Raw genomic sequence first — 23,903 nt, 5'->3', positions numbered from 1 at the left:
ACTTCCTTGACTACTAGAGGAGGAGGCGAGAAGAGATTCTTCGCCAGACATGTAGATTTGGAAGACGCCAGAATCTACCGTAAAACAGTTTCCCCCAAAAAGACCCTCGCGCGAAGATCTACGAGTAAGAGAAAAAACAAAATAAAGAGGGGATAAATACTCTACCGCCCCAAGATCTGGAAAGCAAGAAGAAAAGAGGTAAAAGCGTATTGAGCCTAACCTGAGGCGGCGGAGTCGCAGAGGAAGTGGCTCGCCGGTGGAGTGACGAGCTTGCGGTTGGCGAGGAAGTCCGTCGACGGCGAGGTGGAGAAAAGCTTGGGGAAACACCAATGCCGCGACCGCGAAAGGAGCACCGCAGGGGTTCTTCGCGCGGCGAAGTTCGGCGACGTCCGGCGAAGCAGTAGCGAAGATTCGCTGGGCGGCTGGGCTCGAGCGGCGAACGAAGCGGCGGAGGCGCAGAGAGCAAGGGACACTGTGCGCGAAGAAGTGGGGAATGCGAGAAGAGGAAGAAGAAGGAGCGGTTTCGCCTTATAAAGGAAGAGAGAGAGGTGGGCCGAAAACCGCCGGGCCGCGGCGGTTTGGTCCGCAGGCCGCGACGGTTCGCTCCACGGGCCGCCGCGTGGCGCAGCGATACACGCGTAAAAACAAAAGGCCACAGGGAGGTGCACACGGATCCGGAACGGTGGCCAGGATCCGTTGTGAGGCAGTTAATACGCGCGCGGAAGCCGAAGGGAAGTGACCCCTGACACTGACGCGTCAGTCACAGTGCGCATGTCACTGACAGGCGCGGGGCCCGAGAAATTCTCGATTTCGCCGAGGAGGTGTTTAATGACTAAGATGCCGGAGGATAAGATACCGGAAAATTCCTTGCAAAGAGAGAAAGTGTGAGTCCAGGCAAAGATGCCGGATCTAAGCTAAGCGCCGGATAGATTAAACCGGTATCCAAAGACGTGAGAACCTGGCATGGTCTGTTGGATAGAATCCGCCAGACTATACCAGCTTCGGGGACTAATGTTGGGGGGATGACCCCCGGTATGCCAAAGGCATGCCAAACCGGATGGTTTGAGCCATCAAGATACCGGTTTAATGTTCATACCGAAGCACAAAGATAAGAGTTTGGCTAAGTAAAGCTAAGCCGGTATCCCCAAGAGGGGTATACCGGAACCGGGTAAAGAAGACACCGGGACACCGGAAAGAAGAGCATGTCGGCGGAACCGGTCAAAGATTCTCTCCGGAGCTAGAGGACAAAGATGAGCTAAGCAAAGTAGCTTTAAACGAAGGCCTGACGATAAAGAGGAGGATGACGATGAAAGAAGCCGGAGGACGTCAGCCTCCCTGATTAAAGAAGACCCCGGCGTCATCTATGATTAAAGTGACTTTGTAAAGTAGTCTGTCTAGTCAAAGATGCCATTAGGGTTTCTTCCCCTGTAAGCCACCCTCTCCCCTATATAAGGAGAGGGGGCACACCCGTACTCGAGGGCGATGAGCGATGACAAGTAGAGACCAGCGTTGAGCAGAGAGAGAGATCCTGTAAGCAAAAACCTGTAACCTGTGGAGATCAATAAAGAAGATGATCTAGAGCGAGTTCTTCCTTGTGTCTTTCTTCTTCAACCTCTAGCCTTGGCTAAGTTCTTGAGGAAACCATCCGGAAGTTCATCCCATCTAATCACAAACCCTCCCCCGAATCCTCTAGCGTCCATTCGGCCCCAACTCAAGCCATCCTATGGCATCTGTCTGTTCACCACGACGACAGGTAGGTAGGTATGGTGGACACAAATGGCATGGATTTGGCTCAAGGATTTGGATGCACGAGAAGAATTCCTCTCAATACAAGGCTAGGCTAGCAAGGTTGTTTGAAGCAAACTCAAGTATAAAACGGTGCAGCAAGACTCACATATGAACATATTGTAAGCATTATAAGACTTTACATCGTCTTCCTTGTTGTTCAAACACCTTAACCAGAAAATATCTAGACTCTAGAGAAACTAATCATGCAAACCAAATTTTAACAAGCTTTATGTAGTTCTTCATTAATGGGTGCAAAGTACATGATGCAAGAGCTTAAACATGATCTATATGAACACAACAATTGCCAAGTATCACATTATTCAAGACATTATACCATTTACCACATGCAGCATTTTCTGTTTCCAACCATATAACAATGAACGAAGCAGTTTCAACCTTCGCCATGAACATTAAGGATAAAGCTAAGAACACATGTGTTCATATGAAACAGAGGAGCGTGTCTCTCTCCCACACAAGCATGATGGATCATATTTTATTCAAACACAAACAAAAATAAAAGCACACAGACGCTCCAAGTAAAGCACATAAGATGTGACGGAATAAAAATATAGTTTCACTAGAGGTGACCTGATAAGTTGTCGATGAAGAAGGGGATGCCTTGGGCATCCCCAAGCTTAGATGCTTGAGTCTTCTTGAAATATGCAGGTATGAACCACGGGGGAATCCCCAAGCTTAGACTTTTCACTCTTCTTAATCATATATCATCCTCCTCTCTTGACCCTTGAAAACTTCCTCCACACCAAACTCAAAATAACTCATTGGAGGGTTAGTGCATAATCAAAAATTCACATGTTCAGAGGTGACACAATCATTCTTAACACTTCTGGACATTGCCAAAAGCTACTGGAAGTCAATGGAACAAAGAAATCCATCCAACACAGCAAAAGAGGCAATGCGAAATAAAAGGCAGAATCTGTCAAAACAGAACAGTCCGTAAAGACGAATTTTTTAGAGGCACTGGACTTTCTCAGATGAAAATGCTCAAATTGAATGAAAGTTGCGTACATATCTGAGGATCACGCACGTAAATTGGTAGATTTTTATGAGTTACCTACAGATAACCCTGCCCAAATTCGTGACAACAAGAAATCTGTTTCTGCGCTGTAATCCAAATCTAGTATGAATCTTGATATCAAAGACTTTACTTGGCACAACAATGCAATAAAATAAAAATAAGGAGAGGTTGCTACAGTAGTAACAACTACCAAGACACAACAAAATAGTAAAAAAATAAACACATGGGTTATCTCCCAAGAAGTTCTTTCTTTATAGCCATTAAGATGGGCTCAGTAATTTTAATGATGCACTCGCAAGAAATAAGAGATGAAGCAAAAGAGAGCATCAAAAAGCAAATTCAAAACACATTTAAGCCTAACCCACTTCCTATGAAAAGGAATCTTGTAAATAAACAAATTCATGAAGCATAATGCAACAAGCATAGGAAGATAAAACCAGTGTAACTTCAAAAATTTCAGCATATAGAGAGGTGTTTTAGTAACATGAAAATTTCTACAACCATATTTTCCTCTCTCATAATAACTTTCAGCGGCATCATGAACAAACTCAACAATGTAACTATCACATAAAGTATTCTTATTCACATGTATAAAAGTATCATTACTCTCCACATAAGCATAATCAATTTTATTAGTAATAGTGGGAGCAAATTCAACAAAGTAGCTATCATTATTATTCTCATCAAATGTAGGAGGCATAGTATAATCATAATAAGATTTATCCTCCATAGTAGGCGGCACCAAAAGACCACTATCATTATAATCATCATATATGGGAGGCATATCATAATCAACATAAACTTTCTCCTCAATACCCGGAGGGTTAAAGAGATCATTTTCATCAAAACCGACCTCCCCAAGCTTAGAATTTTCCATATCATTAGCAACAATGGTGTTCAACGCGTTCATACTAATATCATTGCTACTAGCATGCAAATAAGGTTCCATAGGTTTTTTAATTTTCGCATTAAACCATTCATGTCTTGACTCATGAAATAGTTTAAAAAGCTCACAGATGTTTTCCATTATGCCTTACTAGTGTTTAACAAGAAACAAAAAGATGCAATTGCAGGATCTAAAGGAAATAGCTTCGAGCACACACACAATGGCGCCAGAAAAGTACTTAGTTACCTGGGACCGGAGTATAAGTGCCTTTTACCTTTCCTCCCCGGCAACGTCGCTAGAAAAGTGCTTGATGTCTACGGGTGCTTCTATTCTTGTAGACAGTGTTGGGCCTCCAAGAGCAGAGGTTTGTAGAACTGTTGCGGTCAGAAACCCACCGGCGAGCAGCGACGGGCAACACAGTAGAGCCGGGAGGCTCCCAGGACTGCGGCTGGCCCTGGTCCCTCGAGCGACGGCCCGCAAAGACTCGGCACGCACGTCCGATGCTGGTGCAAGGGCGTGCCACCTGACCTATACCTGGTCAGGAAGGTGATGGATTTGTCTCGCTTAGTTTCCTGCATGGCATACACGTAAACATTAAATACGAGCCTCGATCGGCTCTCAGGTTGTCCTGTGAATCGGCTCAAGGAGCCGATCCACCCATGATTCGTACGAGGTGTACGATCACATGGTGGTCCTGCTTGATCAATATAAAGCTAAAACGACCTTCTACGATTTAGGGTTTTCACCACACAATCGGAACATCCTACGCGTGATTGAGCCTGGCGGCCACGCACGGTGATCATAAACCGACCCTAGACAAGGCCTAAAAACCAACATGAAGTTGATCCCCGGAACATCTTGTCTAGGACTAGCAAACTACACCCTACGTGCCACAGGATCCTTCAACCCGTTTGTAAGGCCTAACTATGCAGATATTAAACTAATCCTTGAAGAACAAGGAGCAATCATAACGGATCGGATCTACTAAATAATGATCAAGCGGGGTGCCGCCCTTACACCTAAGATAGGTGTAAGGGCGGCTAGATGTCTAAGGGTTGCACGGACGAAAGCATATGATACGATGAAACAATGCTAACCCTAACACATCTATGATAACTACGTTGCTCGCCATCAACAAGGCTTCAGCACGAGCAACGCATGAACAGCGAATAAACGTGTATTGCCTAGATCGCAAGATGCGATCTAGGCAGCATGATGCTTACCCGGAAGAAACCCTCGAGACAAGGGAGTTGGCGATGCGCCTAGATTGGTTTGTGGTGAACGTGATTGTTGTTTATTTCATAAACCCTAGATACATATTTATAGTCCGTAGACTTTCTAACGTGGGAATAATCCCAACCGTGCACGAGCCAAACTCTATCTAACCGACACGTATCCTACTATATTACAGATACACGGGCAAACTAGCCCAAACTTTGTATACAAGGCCGATTCATGTACTTCTTCCATATATATATTCTTCAAGCCCATCCTTAATCGCGGCCCACCTCTGATCCGGTCAAATTCTGGTGATAACACATGCCCCCCTGGTTTTGGAAATGACAATTCCAAAATCACTCTGCTTTTTCTTCGTCGGGTCATGTCGTGGCAGAGCAGAACCGTCGCAGTATCCTTCATGATGCCTTGCCTCCTCCACTTCTCCGCGTGACCTGGCAATTTTTTTTTCTTTTTCTTTGGGCACCACTTCCTCGGAAACTGCTGTGGCATTGAATCTCCACTATATCCCCTTTTATTTAACCGCTCCAAACAGTTCGCTTCTTCACCCCCTTCGCATTAGCACTCCAAAAGCCCTCCTCTACCACCATGTCTTCTTCCTCCTCTGCCTCGTCGGGTCTTTCCACCCAGTCCTCCCCCTCCCGCGAGCCGACGCCGGAGTGGGACCCGGAGGAGGCCCACGAGGCCAACATTCGCCGCGCCATCGAAGACGGGGACGAGTCCAGTCACGACTTCTCCGTCTGGTCTGAGGACGACAAGTCCTCGACCGACGGGGAAAGTGACCTCCGCTTCCTTGCCGACGGGGGAACGGAGGAGGAGAGCGATGACGATCGCTTCTCCTGGGATGACTTCACCTCCTCCTCCGAGGAGGAGGAGGAGGAGGAGGAGGACGACGACGACACCTCCTCCGATGAACCGCCGGCCAAGCGCTTCTGCCCCTGGCCGGGGAACCTCAGCGACGATGACGACGCTGACGAGGAAGACGAGGACAACGAGGGCCCTGCCGGCGGCCGCTGCAGCAGCGACGACGAGCCCGCCGGGAGTAGCGCCGACAGCGGCGACGACGGCGACGACGAGGGTAGCGACGGCCCATAGATAGGATCCTTAGCATAGGATCAGTAGTAGTAGATGGGGCAATGTATCCCCTGGTACTTCCTTTTGAGAGCAATCAGCTCTTTATGTAAGAAATCCCATTATTAATGAAGAATTTCCCTCAATTTGATTTTGCCGATTTCCTTTATGCTAATTTAGCCGATTTCCCCTCATACTGACTTTGCCGATTGTCCACTTAGCCAATGCTCAATGAGCCGATGGCAACGCATCGGTCCTTCACAATCTATCCTTCAACTCTTCGACTGATGACTTTGAGATCTGGTGGACAATGTGGAAAACCCATGCCTTCAGGAGAGCCCTAGGACCGTTGCTGAAACAACTTGACGCTGAAGCTGATACTTCTGCAGAACAGGTGCCACTTGCTCGCAAATCTCCTCGCGATAGTTTACAGCGATGCTTTATAACCCTGCTCTGTTTCTTTGCAGCAACAAGATGGCCCAGAGCCTGTCAATGATGATGGATCCCCCTTTAAATTCCTCCCACCAGCTCCAGTGATCCTCTCCTGCAAGAACTCCCCATCTTTGAAGAAGGTTATGATGCAGGGCCAGACCGATGACACCCCAATCGGCTTCTAAAAACAGAGTATCTACCAGGTCAGCTGCCCCCCGACCCTCAGTCAAGGCAAGAACGGCGGTGAGGACACACAGTTCAGTCGAAGGGCTTCGAACTCAGGCAATTCTGAGACAGCCACCATGCAGAGCCAGCCAGACTTGCCACCGTCGGCTTCCAAGAAAAGGGTCAGCTCCTGAACCTGCCGTTTCCCAAACTCCACCAAAAAAGGGCAGGGCAGCTCCATCCTCTCCTCGGCTCGACTTGGCCAAGCCGACAGCAGAAACACCAGAGCCGATCGCCTCTTCCACAAAGGGTTGGAGGTCCTCAAAGAGAAGGTTCGGCCCACAAAACAGCTCATTGAAACTGAGGAGGCTCTCATTGTTCATCCCCTCGAGGAAGCAGAAGGCCTCGAAGCTGAGCTGAAGAACGACTTGGTCGAAATCTGCGCCTTGAACACGCAACTGGTAGATCCTGTGTAATTTGTACTAGAGTCGATGTCTGTGCATCGGCTTTGTTTCTTAGTTCTAAAGTCGATGTCCGTGCGTCGGCTATACATCATGAGATTTTTTTTTTACTGGCCGATTTTCTATCGGCCCCCAATATTTCACTGCACATGTATCGCACATGTTCATCTTGATTAGGTCCCCCCCGAGCCGATTCTGCCAGGTAACTGCGGATATCGGCTCTGTAGTTAGCCAAGGCACTGTATTTGAACGTCGGCTTCGTTAGGACCAATGTTGACTTCTTCCAACTCATCAGCCGACGTAGACCCGTTGCCCATTAGATCGACGTTGAACACAGGCAGAACGTATGGTGAGGATAATTTTGGCCGATTGCTGGAATCGGCCTCCATGTTGATTGAATCGCTCAATGAAGGTTTTGCAATGTTCGTCCATAGATCTTTGGGGCCGATCACAAGGATCGGCCTCGCCACGTTCGTCCATAGATTTGTTCTTGCTATACGGTCGGGCCGGTGGATAAGACCAGCCTAACCCCGTCCTTCGTGACGTCGATGCGCTCGCAGATCATCCAAATTGATGCCCGAGAGTGGCTCTTGGCCCGTCGTCTCCCAAACGTTCATGCCGGCCGTTGAAATCTCGGCTGAGTCATCTCGCGTGGACGACCTCTACTTCATCTCCATCCCACTGTATTAAGCATTGGTGCATCGTGGATGGAATGCAACGATTGGAGTGGATCCAATCTCTCCCTAGCAGGACAGCATAGGTGCTCTTGCTATCGACAATAAAGAACGTCGTAGGGATGGTTTTCCTTCCTACGGTCGGATCCACGTTAGAACACCTTGTGCGTCAGATGCTTGGCCGTTGAAATCGCTCAGTGTTACGTTGGTCTTGATCAGATCCGAGCTAGAGCGTCCCAACCGACGTAGCATGGAGTATGGCATAATGTTGACTGCCGCTCCGGTGTCCACCAGCATCTTGTTGACAGGCTGCCCATTGATATAGCCTCGCAAGTACAGGGCCTTCAGATGTCTGTAGCTTCTTTCTCGTGGCTTCTCAAAGATAACCGGCCGCGGGCCGCAGTCAAGTTGTGCCACAGGTGCTTCGTCTAATCCTGGAGCACTAAACTCCGTCGGAAGGATGAACACCATGTTTGTGCCAGCCGATGTCTCATCATCGGCTTTCTTTTGTCTGGGGCGCCACTCTTTCCTTTGTGGCCGACCTTCTTCGTCCAGGGTTCGCTGAATTTTCGCGGCCAGATCAGGCCGCGCCTTCCTTAACGTGTGCGGTATAACCTTTCGGCTTCCTCCAAACCACGTAGTCGCTGAACCCTACGCTTTTGGGAACGGCTGAGTCCATCGGGCACCACCTTGGCCGGTGGTACTTATCTTCTTCTTCTTCATCATCGTCCTCTAGTTCCTCGAGATCTTCTACCCGAGAGGACTCGGCGTGCTTGTTCCGAGGCGGGAGAGGCCCTAGACGTTTGAACACGGACACGTTAGCTGCATCCTTCTTCTTCGTCTACATTCTGGCGCTTGCCGATTGTAGGCAATCGGCTCATTCCCGAATCCCAGCAAGTGTCCGAAGAAGGGACAGTCCCAGTGCCTATCCACGTCGCCTTGCTCTCTCGACTTTTCCTTGGCGTGGCGCTCATATCTCTCCTCGTCGCGATCATGCCGACGATGTCTCCTGGCGTCCCTAGCCAGACGATCTCTTTCGTCATCGTTGTTGTATCGTCGGCGTTGGTCGTATTGACTCACATATTTGTTGAGGAGGTGATCAGAGAGAGGTCGCTGATATCGCACTTTCCTCACTTCTCCCTCTGTGATGTAGCGCTTGCCATCGTGTCGGAGCCGATCGCGTGGAACGGCTTCCTCTTTGTCGTTGTCATGAGAGCAGCTGCCCTCGTCTCCGTCCTTACCGGAGTGGTGCCCAGTGTCCTACCATGTTGATGTTGAACGAGAATCTCGGCTGGCACCCTCCAGGGTAAGTGCACTCCACCATGTTAACGGAGGGGAAGGGGTGTGTGTCGACCTTCATGGCGTACTGGCTGAAAATTAGACGCCCTTGTTCTATCGCCATTTGGACCTGCTGCCGCCACACCCTGCAGTCGTCGGTGGCATGGGTGAACGTGTTATGCCACTTGCAGTATGGCTTTCCGTTCAGCTCGTGAGACGTGGGGATCTTGTGGCCTTCGGGTACCTTTAGCTGCTTCTCCTTAAGTAAGAGGTCGAAAATTTGCTCAGCCTTGGTGACGTCGAAGTCAAACCCTCTTGGAGGACCTTGTGGCTTAACCCACTTGCAGGACACGGGGCTTGCCCCCGAGTCCATTCAGCCACTGCTACCTCTTGATCTCCCGCGAGCCTTCATCTTTATCCGCCTCAACCGGGACCACCGCACGCTTGAATTTATCCCGGTATACATCCGGGTGGCGCTGTTCATATAATGACAGCTTCCGCACCATGTGCGCCGGTGAAGGGTAGTCCGCTTGGGAGGCCACATCCTTGATCGGTGATGCGAGACCCACCACCGCCAACTCGACCGCTTCTTTTCGGTCACACGAGCCGAATAGCATCGGTTCCTAACGGTTCTCGAAACGCTGGATGTATTCCGACACTCGTTTCTCCGCGCTTCTGTCGTACTTGTGCTAGATCGGCAATGCCAGTCTCGGAAGCCTCTGAGTGATACTGCATGTGGAACTGCTCCTCCAACTGCTTCCAAGTCCGGATTGAGTCTGGTGGCAGCGATGTGTACCACCCGAAAGCCGATCCTGTGAGGGACTGTGCGAAGAACCGCACACGAAGCTCATCTGATGCTGAGATCGTGCCCAGCTGTGCCAAATATCGGCTCACATGCTCGATTGAGCTGGAGCCATCTGATCCACTAAATTTGGTGAATTCAGGGAGCCGATATTTGGGTGGTAGTGGGATCAACTCGTACTCGTTGGGGTACGGCTTGGAATAGCCGATTGCCCTCCTTTTCGGCACCATGCCGAACCGGTCTCTCAAGATTGTACTCGATCTGATCCGCGGTGCTGGCTGCGCGGAGTCGAACTCCGAAGATTCACCGGAGTGGCATACTTAGCCGGCCACGCTTGCTTCTCAAGCTCCGAGCCAACCGCAGGAGTTGGGCTCCGGAGGTTGATCGGGGTGGCATACTTAGCTAGCCACGTCCGCTTCTCAAGATCTGTTCCCGAAGTTCCTCCTCGCTCGTTCCGTAAGTCCCCGTCGTTGCGGTCCTGGTTTGTGAGTGTCCGAGTATCTGCTAGTCTGGCACGTATGTGCACGTGTATCCGTGAGGGATCTCCTTAGGCGCCTCATGCAAGAACTGGTAATCACTAGGGTCACCACCGATCTTGTAGACGACGTATGACGGTGAATTCGGCACTTCTGGTGCTGCCAACGCGAATGGCAGCGGCGATCGGGACTGGAGTGGCATCTCTCCTTGGTGAGTCCCTAGAGCTGGTCCTGTCGGAGAGTACTGATGCCTCATGATTTCCTGGATCACCCGAAGAGCGACACGCTCCAAAGTGTTCACCAGGCTCTCGGAATGGCGGTGCAGCGAATGAGCTACCATGAAGTTAATCTCCTGACGCAGGGACCTGGTGCGTTCTTCTGACGGGGCGGACAGGTCCACTCCATCGAGCGCGCCTTCAGGCGAGAACCCTTTCCACCTGATGCCGTGTGAGCGGGTTCTCTGGAAGGAGCCGATGAGGTCGGCTTCGAGGATCGCTTTGACCTCGTCATACTTCTTCTTGAGCTCCTCGGTCAGATCCTCGTACGTGACTGGAGTTCCTTCCGCCATCTCAGATGTAGATGGCGATGTGGTTGATGTCGAAGACCGTCCCACCGGGCGTGCCAGAATGTGTTGCGGTCAGAAACCCACCGGCGAGCGGCGACGGGCAACACGAGAGAGCCGGGAGGCTCCCGGGATCGCGGCCGGGCCGATGCGTGCGGTTGACACACGTCCGTTGGGAACCCCAAGAGGAAGGTGTGATGCGAGACGAGTAGCAAGTTTTCCCTCGGAAAGAAACCAAGGTTTATCGAACCAGGAGGAGCCAAGAAGCACGTTGAAGGTTGATGGTGGCGGAATGTAATGCGGCGCAACACCGGGGATTCCGGCGCCAACGTGGAACCTGCACAACACAACCAAAGTACTTTGCCCCAACGAAACAGTGAGGTTGTCAATCTCACCGGCTTGCTGTAACAAAGGATTAACCGTATTGTGTGGAAGATGATTGTTTGCAGAAAACGGTAAACAAGTATTGCAGTAGATTGTATGCGATGTAAAGAATAGGACCGGGGTCCACAGTTCACTAGAGGTGTCTCTCCCATAAGATAAAAGCATGTTGGGTGAACAAATTACAGTCGGGCAATTGACAAATAGAGAGGGCATAACAATGCACATACATGATATGATAAATATAGTGAGATTTAATTGGGCATTACGACAAAGTACATAGACCGCTATCCAGAATGCATCTATGCCTAAAAAGTCCACCTTCAGGTTATCATCCGAACCCCTTCCAGGTATTAAGTTGCAAAACAACGAGACAATTGCATTAAGTATGGTGCGTAATGTAATCAATAACTACATCCTTAGACATAGCATCAATATTTTATCCCTAGTGGCAACAGCACATCCACAACCTTAGAACTTTCTACGTCACTCGTCCTGATTTAATGGAGGCATGAACCCACTATCGAGCATAAATACTCCCTCTTGGAGTTAAGAGCAAAAACTTGGCCAGAGCCTCTACTAATAACGGAGAGCATGCAAGATCATAAACAACACATAGGTAATAACTTGATAATTAACATAACATAGTATTCTCTATCCATCGGATCCCGACAAACACAACATATAGTATTACAGATAGATGATCTTGATCATGTTAGGCAGCTCACAAGATCCGACAATGAAGCACAATGAGGAGAAGACAACCATCTAGCTACTGCTATGGACCCATAGTCCAGGGGTGAACTACTCACTCATCACTCCGGAGGCGATCATGGCGATGAAGAGTCCTCCGGGAGATGAATCCCCTCTCCGGCAGGGTGCCGGAGGTGATCTCCAGAATCCCCGAGATGGGATTGGCGGCGGCGTCTCGATAAGGTTTTCCGTATCGTGGCTCTCGGTGCTCGGGGGTTTCGCGACGAAGGCTTTAAGTAGGCGGAAGGGCAACGCGGGGGGCCACACGAGGGCCCCACACGCCAGGCCGGCGCGGCCAAGGGCCAGGCCGCGCCGCCCTAGCGTGTCGGCGCCTCGTGGCCCCACTTCCTTTCCCCCTCGGTCTTCTGGAAGCTTCGTGGAAAAATAGGACCCTGGGCGTTGATTTCGTCCAATTCCGAGAATATTTCTTTACTAGGATTTCTGAAACCAAAAACAGCAGAAAACAACAACTGGCTCTTCGGCATCTCGTTAATAGGTTAGTGCCGGAAAATGCATAAATACGACATATAATGTGTATAAAACATGTAGATATCATCAATAATGTAGCATGGAACATAAGAAATTATCGATACGTCGGAGACGTATCATCGGCCCTGGTCCCTCGAGCGACGGCCCGCAAAGACTCGGCACGCACGTCCGATGCTTGGTGCAAGGGCGTGCCACCCGACCTATACCTGGTCGGGAAGGTGATGGATTTGCCTCGCTTAGTTCCTGCATGGCATACACGTAAACATTAAATAGGAGCCTCGATCGGCTCTCAGGTTGTCCTGTGAATCGGCTCAAGGAGCCGATCCACCCATGATTCGTACGAGGTGTACGATCACATGGTGGTCCTGCTTGATCAATATAAAGCTAAAACGACCTACTACGATTTAGGGTTTTCACCACACAATCGGAACATCCTACGCGTGATTGAGCCTGGCGGCCACGCACGGTGATCATAAACCGACCCTAGACAAGGCCTAAAAACCAACATGAAGTTGATCCCCGGAACATCTTGTCTAGGGCTAGCAAACTACACCCTATGTGCCACTGGATCCTTCAACCCGTTTGTAAGGCCTAACTATGCAGATATTGACTAATCCTTGAAGAACAAGGAGCAATCATAACGGATCGGATCTACTAAATAATGATCAAGCGGGGTGCCGCCCTTACACCTAAGATAGGTGTAAGGGCGGCTAGATGTCTAAGGGTTGCACGGACAAAAGCATATGATACGATGAAACAATGCTAACCCTAACACATCTATGATAACTACGTTTCTCGCCATCAACAAGGCTTCAGCACGAGCAACGCATGAACAGCGAATAAACGTGTACTGCCTAGATCGCAAGATGCGATCTAGGCAGCATGATGCTTACCCGGAAGAAACCCTCGAGACAAGGGAGTTGGCGATGCGCCTGGATTGGTTTGTGGTGAACGTGATTGTTGTTTATTTCATAAACCCTAGATACATATTTATTGTCCGTAGACTTTCTAACGTGGGAATAATTCCAACCGTGCACGAGCCAAACTCTATCTAACCGACACGTATCCTACTATATTACAGATACACGGGCAAACTAGCCCAAACTTTGTATACAAGGACGATTCATGTACTTCTTCCATATATATATTCTTCAAGCCCATCCTTAATCGCGGCCCACCTCTGATCCGGTCAAATTCTGGTGATAACAAGAACAGCAGCAAGTTTCCCTTAAGTGGATCACCCAAGGTTTATCGTACTCAGGGAGGAAGAGGTCAAAGATATCCCTCTCAAGCAACCCTGCAATCACGATACAAGAAGTCTCTTGTGTCCCCAACACACCTAATACACTTGTCAGATGTATAGGTGCACTAGTTCGACGAAGAGATAGTGAAATACAAGTAGTATGGATGTATATGAGTGGTAATAGCAATCTGAATAAAATATGGCAGCGAGTAAACATGCAACGAACGATAAATAAACGGAGATTCGGTGCTTGGAAACAAGGCCTAGGGATCATACTTTCACTAGTGGACACTCTCAACATTGATCACATAATAAAACCACTCTACACTCTCTTGTTGGATGATGAACACCACTAATTGTGTAGGGCTACAAGAGCACCTCAATGCCGGAGTTAACAAGCTCCACAACATTCGATGTTCATATTTAAATAACCTTAGAGTGCATAATAGATCATTGCAATTACACCAAGTACTAACATAGCATGCACACTGTCACCATCACACTATGAAGGAGGAATAGATCGCATCAATACTATCATAGCAATAATTAACTTCATAATCTACAAGAGATTACAATCATAACCTATGCCAAGAACTACATGATGCACACACTTGTCACCATTACATCATGAAGGAGGAATAGAGTACTTTAATAACATCACCGAGTAACACATAGATGAATAGTGATACAAAACTCATATGAATCTCAATCATGTAAGGCAGCTCATGAGATCATTGTATTGAAGTACATAGGAGAGAGATTAACCACATAGCTACCGGTACAGCCCTTAGCCTCGATGGAGAACTACTCCCTCCTCATGGGAGACAACGGCGGTGATGAAGATGGCGGTGGTGTCGATGGAGAAGCCTTCCGGGGCACTTCCCCGTCCCGGCGGCGTGCCGGAACAGAGACTCCTGTCCCCCAGATCTTAGCTTCGCGATGGCGGCGGCTCTGGAAGGTTTCTCGTACCGTGGCTTTTCCGTATCGAAGATTTAGGTCAGGGAGCTTTAAATAGGCGAAGAGGCAGAGTCGGAAGGGCCACGGGGGACCCACACAGTAGGGGGCGCGCCCCTCCGGCCGCGCCACCATGTTGTGTGGAGGCCCTGGGCCTCCCCTCTGGTGCCTCTCCGGTGTTCTGGAAGCTTCGTGGGAATATAAGATCTTGGGCCTTGATTTCGTCCAATTCCGAGAATATTTCCTTACTAGGATTTCTGAAACCAAAAATAGCAGAAAATAGGAACTGGCACTTCGGCATCTCGTCAATAGGTTAGTTTCGGAAAACACATAATAATGACATATAATGTGTATAAAACATGTGAGTATCATCATAAAAGTAGCATGGAACATAAGAAATTATAGATACGTTTGGGACGTATCAAGCACCGCTTAGATCGCGGAGCCTGCTAATGGTGAGCCACCTCTGCCTCCACTTCCTCAGGTGGTTGTACACCTGAGTGGAGCAGACGGACACACCACAATGCTCAAAAAGGCCCTTCGCCACAAAATTGAGATGGACTTCCTTGAATCTTTTGTCAGTTCTCACTCCGCTCTGGATCAAGCCGCACATCTTCTCCAACACAAAGCTGGACATGAATGGAAGCCATTTCATGGTGGCATTCCTTTCCTGCCCGGTCTTCAAGGCCCTCTCCGCTTCCCTGCGGTTCTTGTTCTTCTTAGTGGTGGCCAACCTAACTGCCACCTCTGCCGCTACCTGAGCCACCAGGTCAGACACAGGTAGAGGGGTGACCGCCACCTTGGACTCATACGCGGGCTGTGAATCGGGAACTTGCGAAGGGATCTGAGAGTCCCCAACGCAGACAAGCGCCTGACTAAAGTCATCGCAGAAGGAGTCCTACACACATCGTAGTACATCCTAAATCAGACAAGCAGTTCATTGCAACTGTGAATAGCACAAACCATACCAACAATCATCCTAAATCAGACAAGCAGTTCATTGCAATGGTGAATAGCACAAACCCTTGCAAGATCATGCCAGATGACCTCATTTTGGACTAACCCCTGCTACAAGACCAAACCCTAGACAAGATCATGGCAGTAGCAACCGGAAATGTCGAATCCTAGCAAGACCATGATAGCTCACCACAATCCGAACTTACCCCTGCTACAAGACCAAACCCTAGGCAAGATCTGACTACTCCTAATCTAGATCTAAACACTACCGCGGTACGGGGATACAGGATGGCTTACAGTCATCGCTGGAGGTGAAGATGCGCTGGACCAGGAAGTAGATGAAGCAGCTCAGATGTACTCGCCGCCGCTGCAACCGTCGCCGATCGGAGATGCATGCGCCTCTTACCTGCTTGCCGACGGGAGGAGGAGCTCGAAAATTGGGGGGACAGTGGAGGAGGGGGTAGAAATAGGCCATGGGGCGCGGCGGGAGGTGACGGAATCCTTCCCGCCCCCCTTTTCGCTTTTCGCAGGTGTGCGCCGCAGCTCCCGCCATCTCCATTCTCGTCTCCGCCCGTGCGCCGAAAATTCCGTTTTGCATCAACGAGCGTGAAGATTTACCTGCACCGCTGGAAACTGCCGAACCAGACGTTCCTCCAGGCCTGGCCCGACACTGCTTTGAGAAACGGTTCGTGCAAGAACCTCGTGGCTCGGCCCAGGCAACCAAATGACCAAAGATTGCTGGTCCGATGCGAAAGAGAGATGCACGCCATTTGCTTGTGTTCTTCACCACAGCATGCAACAGGATTCCCAGTCCTGCAACTGGAGCAGGCAGCCAGCATGCAGTGGCGGAGCGTGGCGTAAAATATAGGGAGGGCCAATTGCCCATAACGCCAAAAAAAAATCACATAAGATTCTTGCAAACACACCTCGAAATATGACTGGTTTGGCTGGCTGTTGTTCTTCATTTTGTCTCGGTTGTTCAACTATAACCAATGCCAATGGTTTCATGTTCAGGAGAAGAAGAACCTTCGGCCGTTGCAAATGCATCATCTCTTTTTATTTTGTAAAAACCGTTGATCAGTTATAAGAATCAAAGCATCTGAAATTAATGTGTATGTGAAGCCAGTCCGTGTGTGTAGCCAAAATAAAAACTCTAGTCACAGTAGGTATCTGCACTCCAACCACCCATTGAATCCAACAAAGTAAGGTGTTTTTTTAGATTCAGATTAACTACATGGCAAGGGGATTAAAAAATCACGACTTGATTTCTTGTATACCTTGCTCAATTTAATGCTCCACTAGCAGTCCACTAGTCCACGGCGACAGGCGGCACCATGAGGTACGGCCACTCAACCATGATCTGAAATTCCAGATGTAGCTTCTTTCGGTTTGGCTTACTTTTAACGAGAAGAAGAAGAAGGATTAAAAGCTACACAGCTAGGCCATGGGAGGGATTGAATTGAAGAAGCAAAAAATCTAGAAAAGGGGATTTTAGGGGACGGCTAGAGCAGAGGCAGAGGAAAACATACGTATACTGCTAGTGCGTACGAAGACGGCGACCCCTTAGTTAGTTTCATAGTCATGGCTGGATGCTAGGATGGGCTTGGACTATAGGTAGTAGTAACTGTTTTGCACTTTTAGAAGACTGGGCCGGTGCCCAGTATGGCCTCCATGAGGCTCCGCCAATGCCAGCATGGATCGGCAGTCAAACTATGATCTTTAAATAAGGGCAACCGCATTCTTAGCCCATTGTTGCGATTTATTCCCGTTTATATAGCTCTTATAAATATCCGATTCTCGTTTTAGCAGTTAGGGATGAGAATCTTTAGCTGTTAGTAGATGCGATTATTCAGTCAAAGTCAACCGAGGGGGAATCTCGTGCCTGAAGGGATCCCAGCATAATAGGAATTCATTGTTACTAACAACTTTTTTGTTTCTTTGTTTGTTTGTTTGTTTGTTTCCTGGTTGCGGTAATATCATGCTTAGCGAGTGACACACTGATTCAATCGCGAACGTCTCTGCCATATATACTGTGGGGACGTCTCCCTAGCAGATTCTGAACTGAACTTCTAGATGCTCGTAGGGATATATGCCTACGGCAGTGCGCAGGCAGAAAGGTAGGGTGGGATGGAATTCGAATCTGAGACCACCTATCAAATGGAACTCATTCTGCTGCAACTTGAACACATCCAGAGCCTGCAGAATAATAATATCGCCTATAACGAGATGGTATTCGTTGATTCTAACATGTGATCAGAGATGTGTGTCACGTGTTTCATTGTACAATAATAATAATCAGACAAAATGAAACCAGAGTTAATAGTATATACTTTGCTCGATTGTCTGGAGTCTGACGATGCTGAAAGAAAGAGCCAAAATACAGTAAGTCATCAGAGGCGACCAAGAGAGTAGCAACTCCTCCCTGGATTGCTAGTACTACACCAACCCCCCGAAGCAGTTACGCGCGATTCGAACTCCAGCGATACCACTACTTGCCTTTCATCATATATATAATCTCGATCGGCGATGGCCGCGAGAGCGAGAGAGAGAAGACGGCCAACCTCCTCCCCGGATCCCACGGAGCACCTACGCCACGGGTAGTTGCAGCACTCTATTCCCGCTCCGGGCAGGATGACTCGAGAAGTCCATCTCGGGGACGCCTCGCCCAAGCCCAAGACCGTCGACGGCGACGCCGACGCCGCCTCGGCCGTCCTCCCGCCGCCCGCCGTTGCCGGCCATGGCAAGGCCGCCGCGAGGAACAAGCTGTCCCTGGTCCCGCTCATCTTCCTCATCTTCTTCGAGGTCGCCGGCGGGCCCTACGGCGCCGAACCCGCGGTGCAGTCGGCGGGCCCGCTCTTCGCGCTGCTCGGCTTCCTCATCTTCCCCTTCATCTGGGCCATCCCGGAGTCGCTCGTCACGGCCGAGCTCTCCACCGCCATGCCCGGCAACGGCGGCTTCGTCGTCTGGGCCGACCGCGCCTTCGGCCCCTTCACCGGCTCCCTCATGGGCACCTGGAAGTACGTCTCCGGGGCCATCAACGGCGCCGCCTTCCCCGCCCTCTGCGCCGACTACCTCGCGCGCGTCGTGCCCGCCGTCGCCGACGGCGGGCCACGGGTCGCCACCATCGTCACCTTCAACGTCGCGCTATCCTTCCTCAACTACACCGGCCTCAGCGTCGTCGGATGGTCCGCCGTCGCGCTGGGGGTCGCCTCGCTATCGCCCTTCGTGCTCATGTCCGGCATCGCGATCCCCAAGATCCGCCCGCACAGGTGGCGGGTCACCGCGGCCGACAAGGACTGGAAGCTATTCTTCAACACCCTCTTCTGGAACCTCAACTACTGGGACAGCGTCAGCACCATGGCCGGCGAGGTGGAGAACCCAGGCAAGACCTTCCCAACGGCGCTGCTGTCGTCCGTCGCCATGACTTCCCTCGGGTACCTGCTCCCGCTCATGGCGGCCACCGGCGCCATCGACGCGCCGCCGGAGAACTGGGGGAACGGATTCTTCGCCGACGCCGCAGGTAATTAACTCATTGCTTAATTAAATACTGCCTTCCAACTTTTTGGGATAATTAAATCGATCAAAAACACTACTTTAACAACAAATCGCCTTGTTAACTGCCAAGCAATGATTCCTGTCGACGCGCTGTCATGATATCTGTTTTTCTATAGACAATTGGCCATCGATGCACGCGTACTTCCATGGACAGTGGACCATATGGGTGGATTTAGTAACAATTTCTCTAGTCTTGCTGAGACTGCAATGAACCAATGACCCAGGATAACGTGTGGAGGACCCTTTTTCAGCATAAAGAATCCAAGGATAATGTTGGGGCACAGCAGGAGCATCTCCAGCCGATCTCCAAAACCCCCCTAAATCCTGATATGAACGGCCTCCTTTTGTGACGGGAACATTTTTTTCCCCACCTCTTCGGCTCTTCTCTCAAATCCTCTTAAACACGTCAATGTTCTTTTTTGCTATTTTCATCTAGTGGGCGTCAACGACGATGCCCTCCAGGTAGGAGGAGGCGGGTCGCCATGATGGAGTCAATAAGCGCCGACGGTGGCAAGCCGTGGTACCACAATAGCTTGAATCATTCATGGCGAGGGCGCTCGACGGCCGAGCTAAGCCCGTGGCGGGGAGCTGCGTTGTGGGGATGCCGGTGGTTGTGGCCAACAAAGCCAACGAGCACAACCCGAGCCGGGGTCATTTAGCTGCAACAACGCCGCTTGACAATAGGCGGCAGCGTTGTGACTTGAACTGCCGATGCGGGTGTGGAGGGGGACACCAACACACCTCGAGGGCCAGGCGGTGGTGTGCGGTAGGAGGAGGTGCTCGTGGGGAGATTTTTTTTCCACATTTTCCACACATTACTTAAATAATTGCACATTTGCCACATTGACAACCACATGTGAGTGACACATGGTGTGCCAAATATGCAAATTGCAAAATAAAGTGTGGCAAATGTGCAAATCCCCCGCTTTAGAAAATATTAAACTTCAATCTCATTTGTTAGTGAGATACAAGACGAAAACATTGACGAATGAGGAGACTTTACTACTTTCGTTAGGTCGCGAGGTGGAAACATCGACAATGGTGGTGAAGCCGAGAAAGGGGATCTCACATGAGTAGTTAGGGTCACAAGACCGACCCACCAAAGAAGGATCCAATTGCTGGGGTCTCAGGAAAGCTATATTAAATTCCAAACATGTGAATTTATGGTTGTGGTGGGAAGTAAAAAGAGATAGACCATTGGATTTAAATCCAATGGTTTATATGACTTTGGCTGAAAGAAAATTACCCTTTAGTTATAAGCAGTCCAAAGAAAGAGATCACAATATCACCGAAGTAAATAAGGTGGAAAAATTACATAACACTCCGTTCTTGAAGCCATTTGTGCAGTGTCTTACTGGCAGTTCACTTTGAGTTTTCAATTCAATTTAATGGAAAATCCAGAAGTAAAAGATTAACTGGTAAAAAAAGTTTATTTTTTTCAGGCTGAAAACTGGTATGAGAGAAGAACTGGCGTATCCTAACGAAAAATTCTTTTAGCTGCTGAGCTCCAGATAACCCTGAGCACTGTAGGTGTCTAGTATGTACAAAAATTTCATAGAAATGTCTTTTCATTTATGATCTATATAAAAAGGACAAATGTGGTGAGCAAACTCAAGTTTTTTTTTGCCTTTTTATAGCCACAGTTTATGATTTTTGTGCCTAAAATAGAAGTACTGTACAACCATTTGTACCACATTTTATGATTTTTCTAGTGCAGTTTATGATTTTTGTAGTACAAAAATCACACATTTGTATGTATCCCCAGAAATCAGAATTTATTGAAACATTTAAATACCATTTTCGGTTTTAAAAAAATCCCTCTGGTTCAGTGGAGCTCGACAGCCAGACCGCCGCACTCACTTTTAGAGCTACAACTGCCTTCCAACGACATCTGGAGCTGGACTATCACTGCACTCCAGCTTCCTGTTTGCCAATGGTAAACTCTAGGGAAGAAGTGATCGTCAATACAGAGTGCTTGTACGGACTTTGAGCCTCTGTGTTGCTGTGATGCGATTGCGGCTAGTAAAGTAGCTAGACCATTTTCCTCTTCTGTAGAAAATTTATTAGATTTGTGAAGAATCCATATCATTTATCCATCTGTCCAGCTCCAGCATCAGCATACGCAACTGATAACAGGAAAGTTGATTACACAGTACACACTGCATTAGTTTACCACGTCTGTATGAACAACTGCAATGTACTTCGTACTTCAGAAGATACATTTGACCAACATATTTATTTATAATTTTAAACCTGAGAATTTTATAGACTGCAAGCTTTTCTCGGTAAGACACGAGCGTTATTTGGCCACCAACATTTGCTGATATTACTCTTTTCGTGCAGGAACGATCGCCGGCAGTTGGCTCAAGTACTGGATCGAGGTGGGCGCGGTGCTCTCCTCCATCGGCCTCTACTCGGCGACGCTGAGCAGCGCGGCGTTCCAGCTGCTGGGCATGGCGGACCTGGGCCTCCTTCCCCGCATCTTCGCTCTCCGGGCTCCAATCTTCAACACTCCCTGGGTCAGCATCGTGGTGACCAGCCTCATCACTCTTGGCATGTCCTTCTTGAGCTTCAACAACATCGTGGCCGCCGCCAACTTTCTCTACAGCCTGGGCATGCTCCTCGAGTTTGCCACCTTCATCTGGCTCCGAATCAAGCGGCCTGAGATGGCACGGCCTTACAGCGTGCCGCTGGGACTCCCGGGCAACATTGTCATGTGCCTTGTCCCTTCAGGGTTCCTCGTCTTCGTCATGGCCATCGCCGGCTGGAAGGTGTACGCCATCAGTGCCATCTTTACTGCAGCAGGCGTCGGGGTGTACTACCTCATGAAGTTCTGCAAGGCGAGGGGGTTCCTCAATTTCGGCACCGTCGATGGCGAGGAAATGATGTATGAGCGTCACCAACAGGAGAGTAGAAACGACGGTGTCTGAGTGTTGAGACCCCCTTGGTATCAAGATTAACAGCTTTGGTTTCAATCCTTGACATGTTGCAAGTTGTATGTCCTTTCTCCGTTTCTCTCCTTTTATTTTCGTGCGCAGAGCACACAATAGAAATAGCGTTGTCATAGCTGATGGAAGGAATGAGAGTGCTGTTCTTTCTTTAGTTCTTTTTACGATTGGGAGGTTAGAAACGAAAAATAGATAATTTGTTTTAGAAATTTAAGACACGCGTCACCTACTATCTAAAAAGCGTACTTGGAAATGTCTAAAAATTCGAAAAAGGTAGTCGATGGTACATTCAAACATTCTATGTTCACGCATAAGGTTTCACCATAATATATTTGGTGGTACATCCAGACATTATATGTTCATGCATAAAATTTTGGATATTTTTTTTTGCACAACACTAGGTTTTCTTTCTCGTTGTCGGAAAAATACCGGTGGTCAACCGGATATATATAGGTCATACCGGTGGGCAACTAAAGAAATACAGGCCGAGATCCTTCAAACAAATTTTGAAATAACTCCAAAATTTATTAAAATCTTTTAATTTTGAGCTAATTATGGAATACCGGTAAATACCGGACGTTATTTTCTTAGAGCATCTCTCTACTAGTAACCTAAAACACGCAGGAACCAAACTTTCCCGGCCAGTTTAAGGTTCGGGCCGAAAGTGGCCTAGAGCAGTGCCTGAACTCGCGGCCTGGCCCGTAAACTGAGTTCGGGGGCCCGAGAAAAATCTCACCCGCACCCAATTTAACTAGGGAGGGAGGGAGTTCGGTTCCGAAACCTTACTCTCGTGTGCCGCATCCGCAGCTCCGCTGCAAAAAAGTCTCCCACTCCAGCGAGGAATTCTCGCTGCTCCCTCGCTCAATCTGCCCCACCGCGAACTCCGCTCTGTTCCTCAAGAAGATCCGGTAGGGGAGGCGGCCGTATCAGCGGCGGAGACTCGCTGCCTCGTCCGCCATATTTTCGCTCGGAGGCGGAGCGCGCAAATGGTCTGCGCGGAGGTGAAATTAGCGCGGTACACGAATAGCGGCAAGAGATCTTCCTCCGGCGGCTCGTGCCGCCCGCCGCATCCGCCCGCTCCCCGACAGCAGCAGCGACGACAAGGACGACGCTCCGCTGCTTCGCCCCAGTAGCGGGAACTGTTAAACACGTATTGTATACAGATGTATAGGACATAGAGTTCATGTCCAACACGTGATGTAAGCCGCCTATATATACACATGAAATATAACGAACTCGGGTATCCGAGTAGATCGCAATCTACCTGATCTTACATGGTATCAGTCCGGCCTCTTCTGCCGACACGCTGATTGCCAAAACCGTAGCTTCCCTCGATGCCCTCTCCGCCGCCGTTGTCTTCGGTCGCGCCATGGCGTCCTCCACAAGCACCGCGCCGACTACCCTTGGGAACCCGCCGTCTGACAAGCTCACCCGCGCCAATTTCCCGGGTTGGCGCACCCAGGTCCTTCCGGCTATCCGCGGGGCACGCCTCCTCGGCTATCTCACCCGCACTGCCGCCGCCCCGCCGGAGGAGCTCGAGGTCACGGCAGACAAGAATTCCGTCGACAAGGCCCCCAAGATGGTGCCATACCCTGAGTACGACACCTGGATCGCCCGGGATCAGATCGTCCTCAGCTACCTCCTACGGTCGCTCTCCCACGAGGTTCTCCCTTACGTGCATCAGATTGAGCATGCCTCCGGCGTCTGGATGGCTCTGGAAGAGATGTTCACCTCACAGAGTGAAGCCAAGATCACA

General features: G+C 49.4%; 1 protein-coding gene across 1 annotated transcript; it reads left to right on the top strand.

Moving 5' to 3' along the window:
- The first annotated feature begins 18,040 nt into the window (after positions 1-18,040).
- Positions 18,041-22,197, top strand: LOC124702526 (probable polyamine transporter At3g13620). The gene is made up of 2 exons (XM_047234671.1): positions 18,041-19,164; positions 21,543-22,197. Exons 1-2 carry the CDS (start codon positions 18,276-18,278, stop codon positions 22,127-22,129), a joined length of 1,476 nt encoding a protein of 491 aa, XP_047090627.1. The 5' UTR covers positions 18,041-18,275; the 3' UTR covers positions 22,130-22,197.
- Positions 22,198-23,903: the final 1,706 nt, after the last annotated feature.

The sequence above is a fragment of the Lolium rigidum genome, chromosome 3 (assembly GCF_022539505.1).
Source record: "Lolium rigidum isolate FL_2022 chromosome 3, APGP_CSIRO_Lrig_0.1, whole genome shotgun sequence".
Classification (NCBI taxonomy): domain Eukaryota; kingdom Viridiplantae; phylum Streptophyta; class Magnoliopsida; order Poales; family Poaceae; genus Lolium; species Lolium rigidum.
This window is presented reverse-complemented; position numbering and strand designations above follow the sequence as displayed.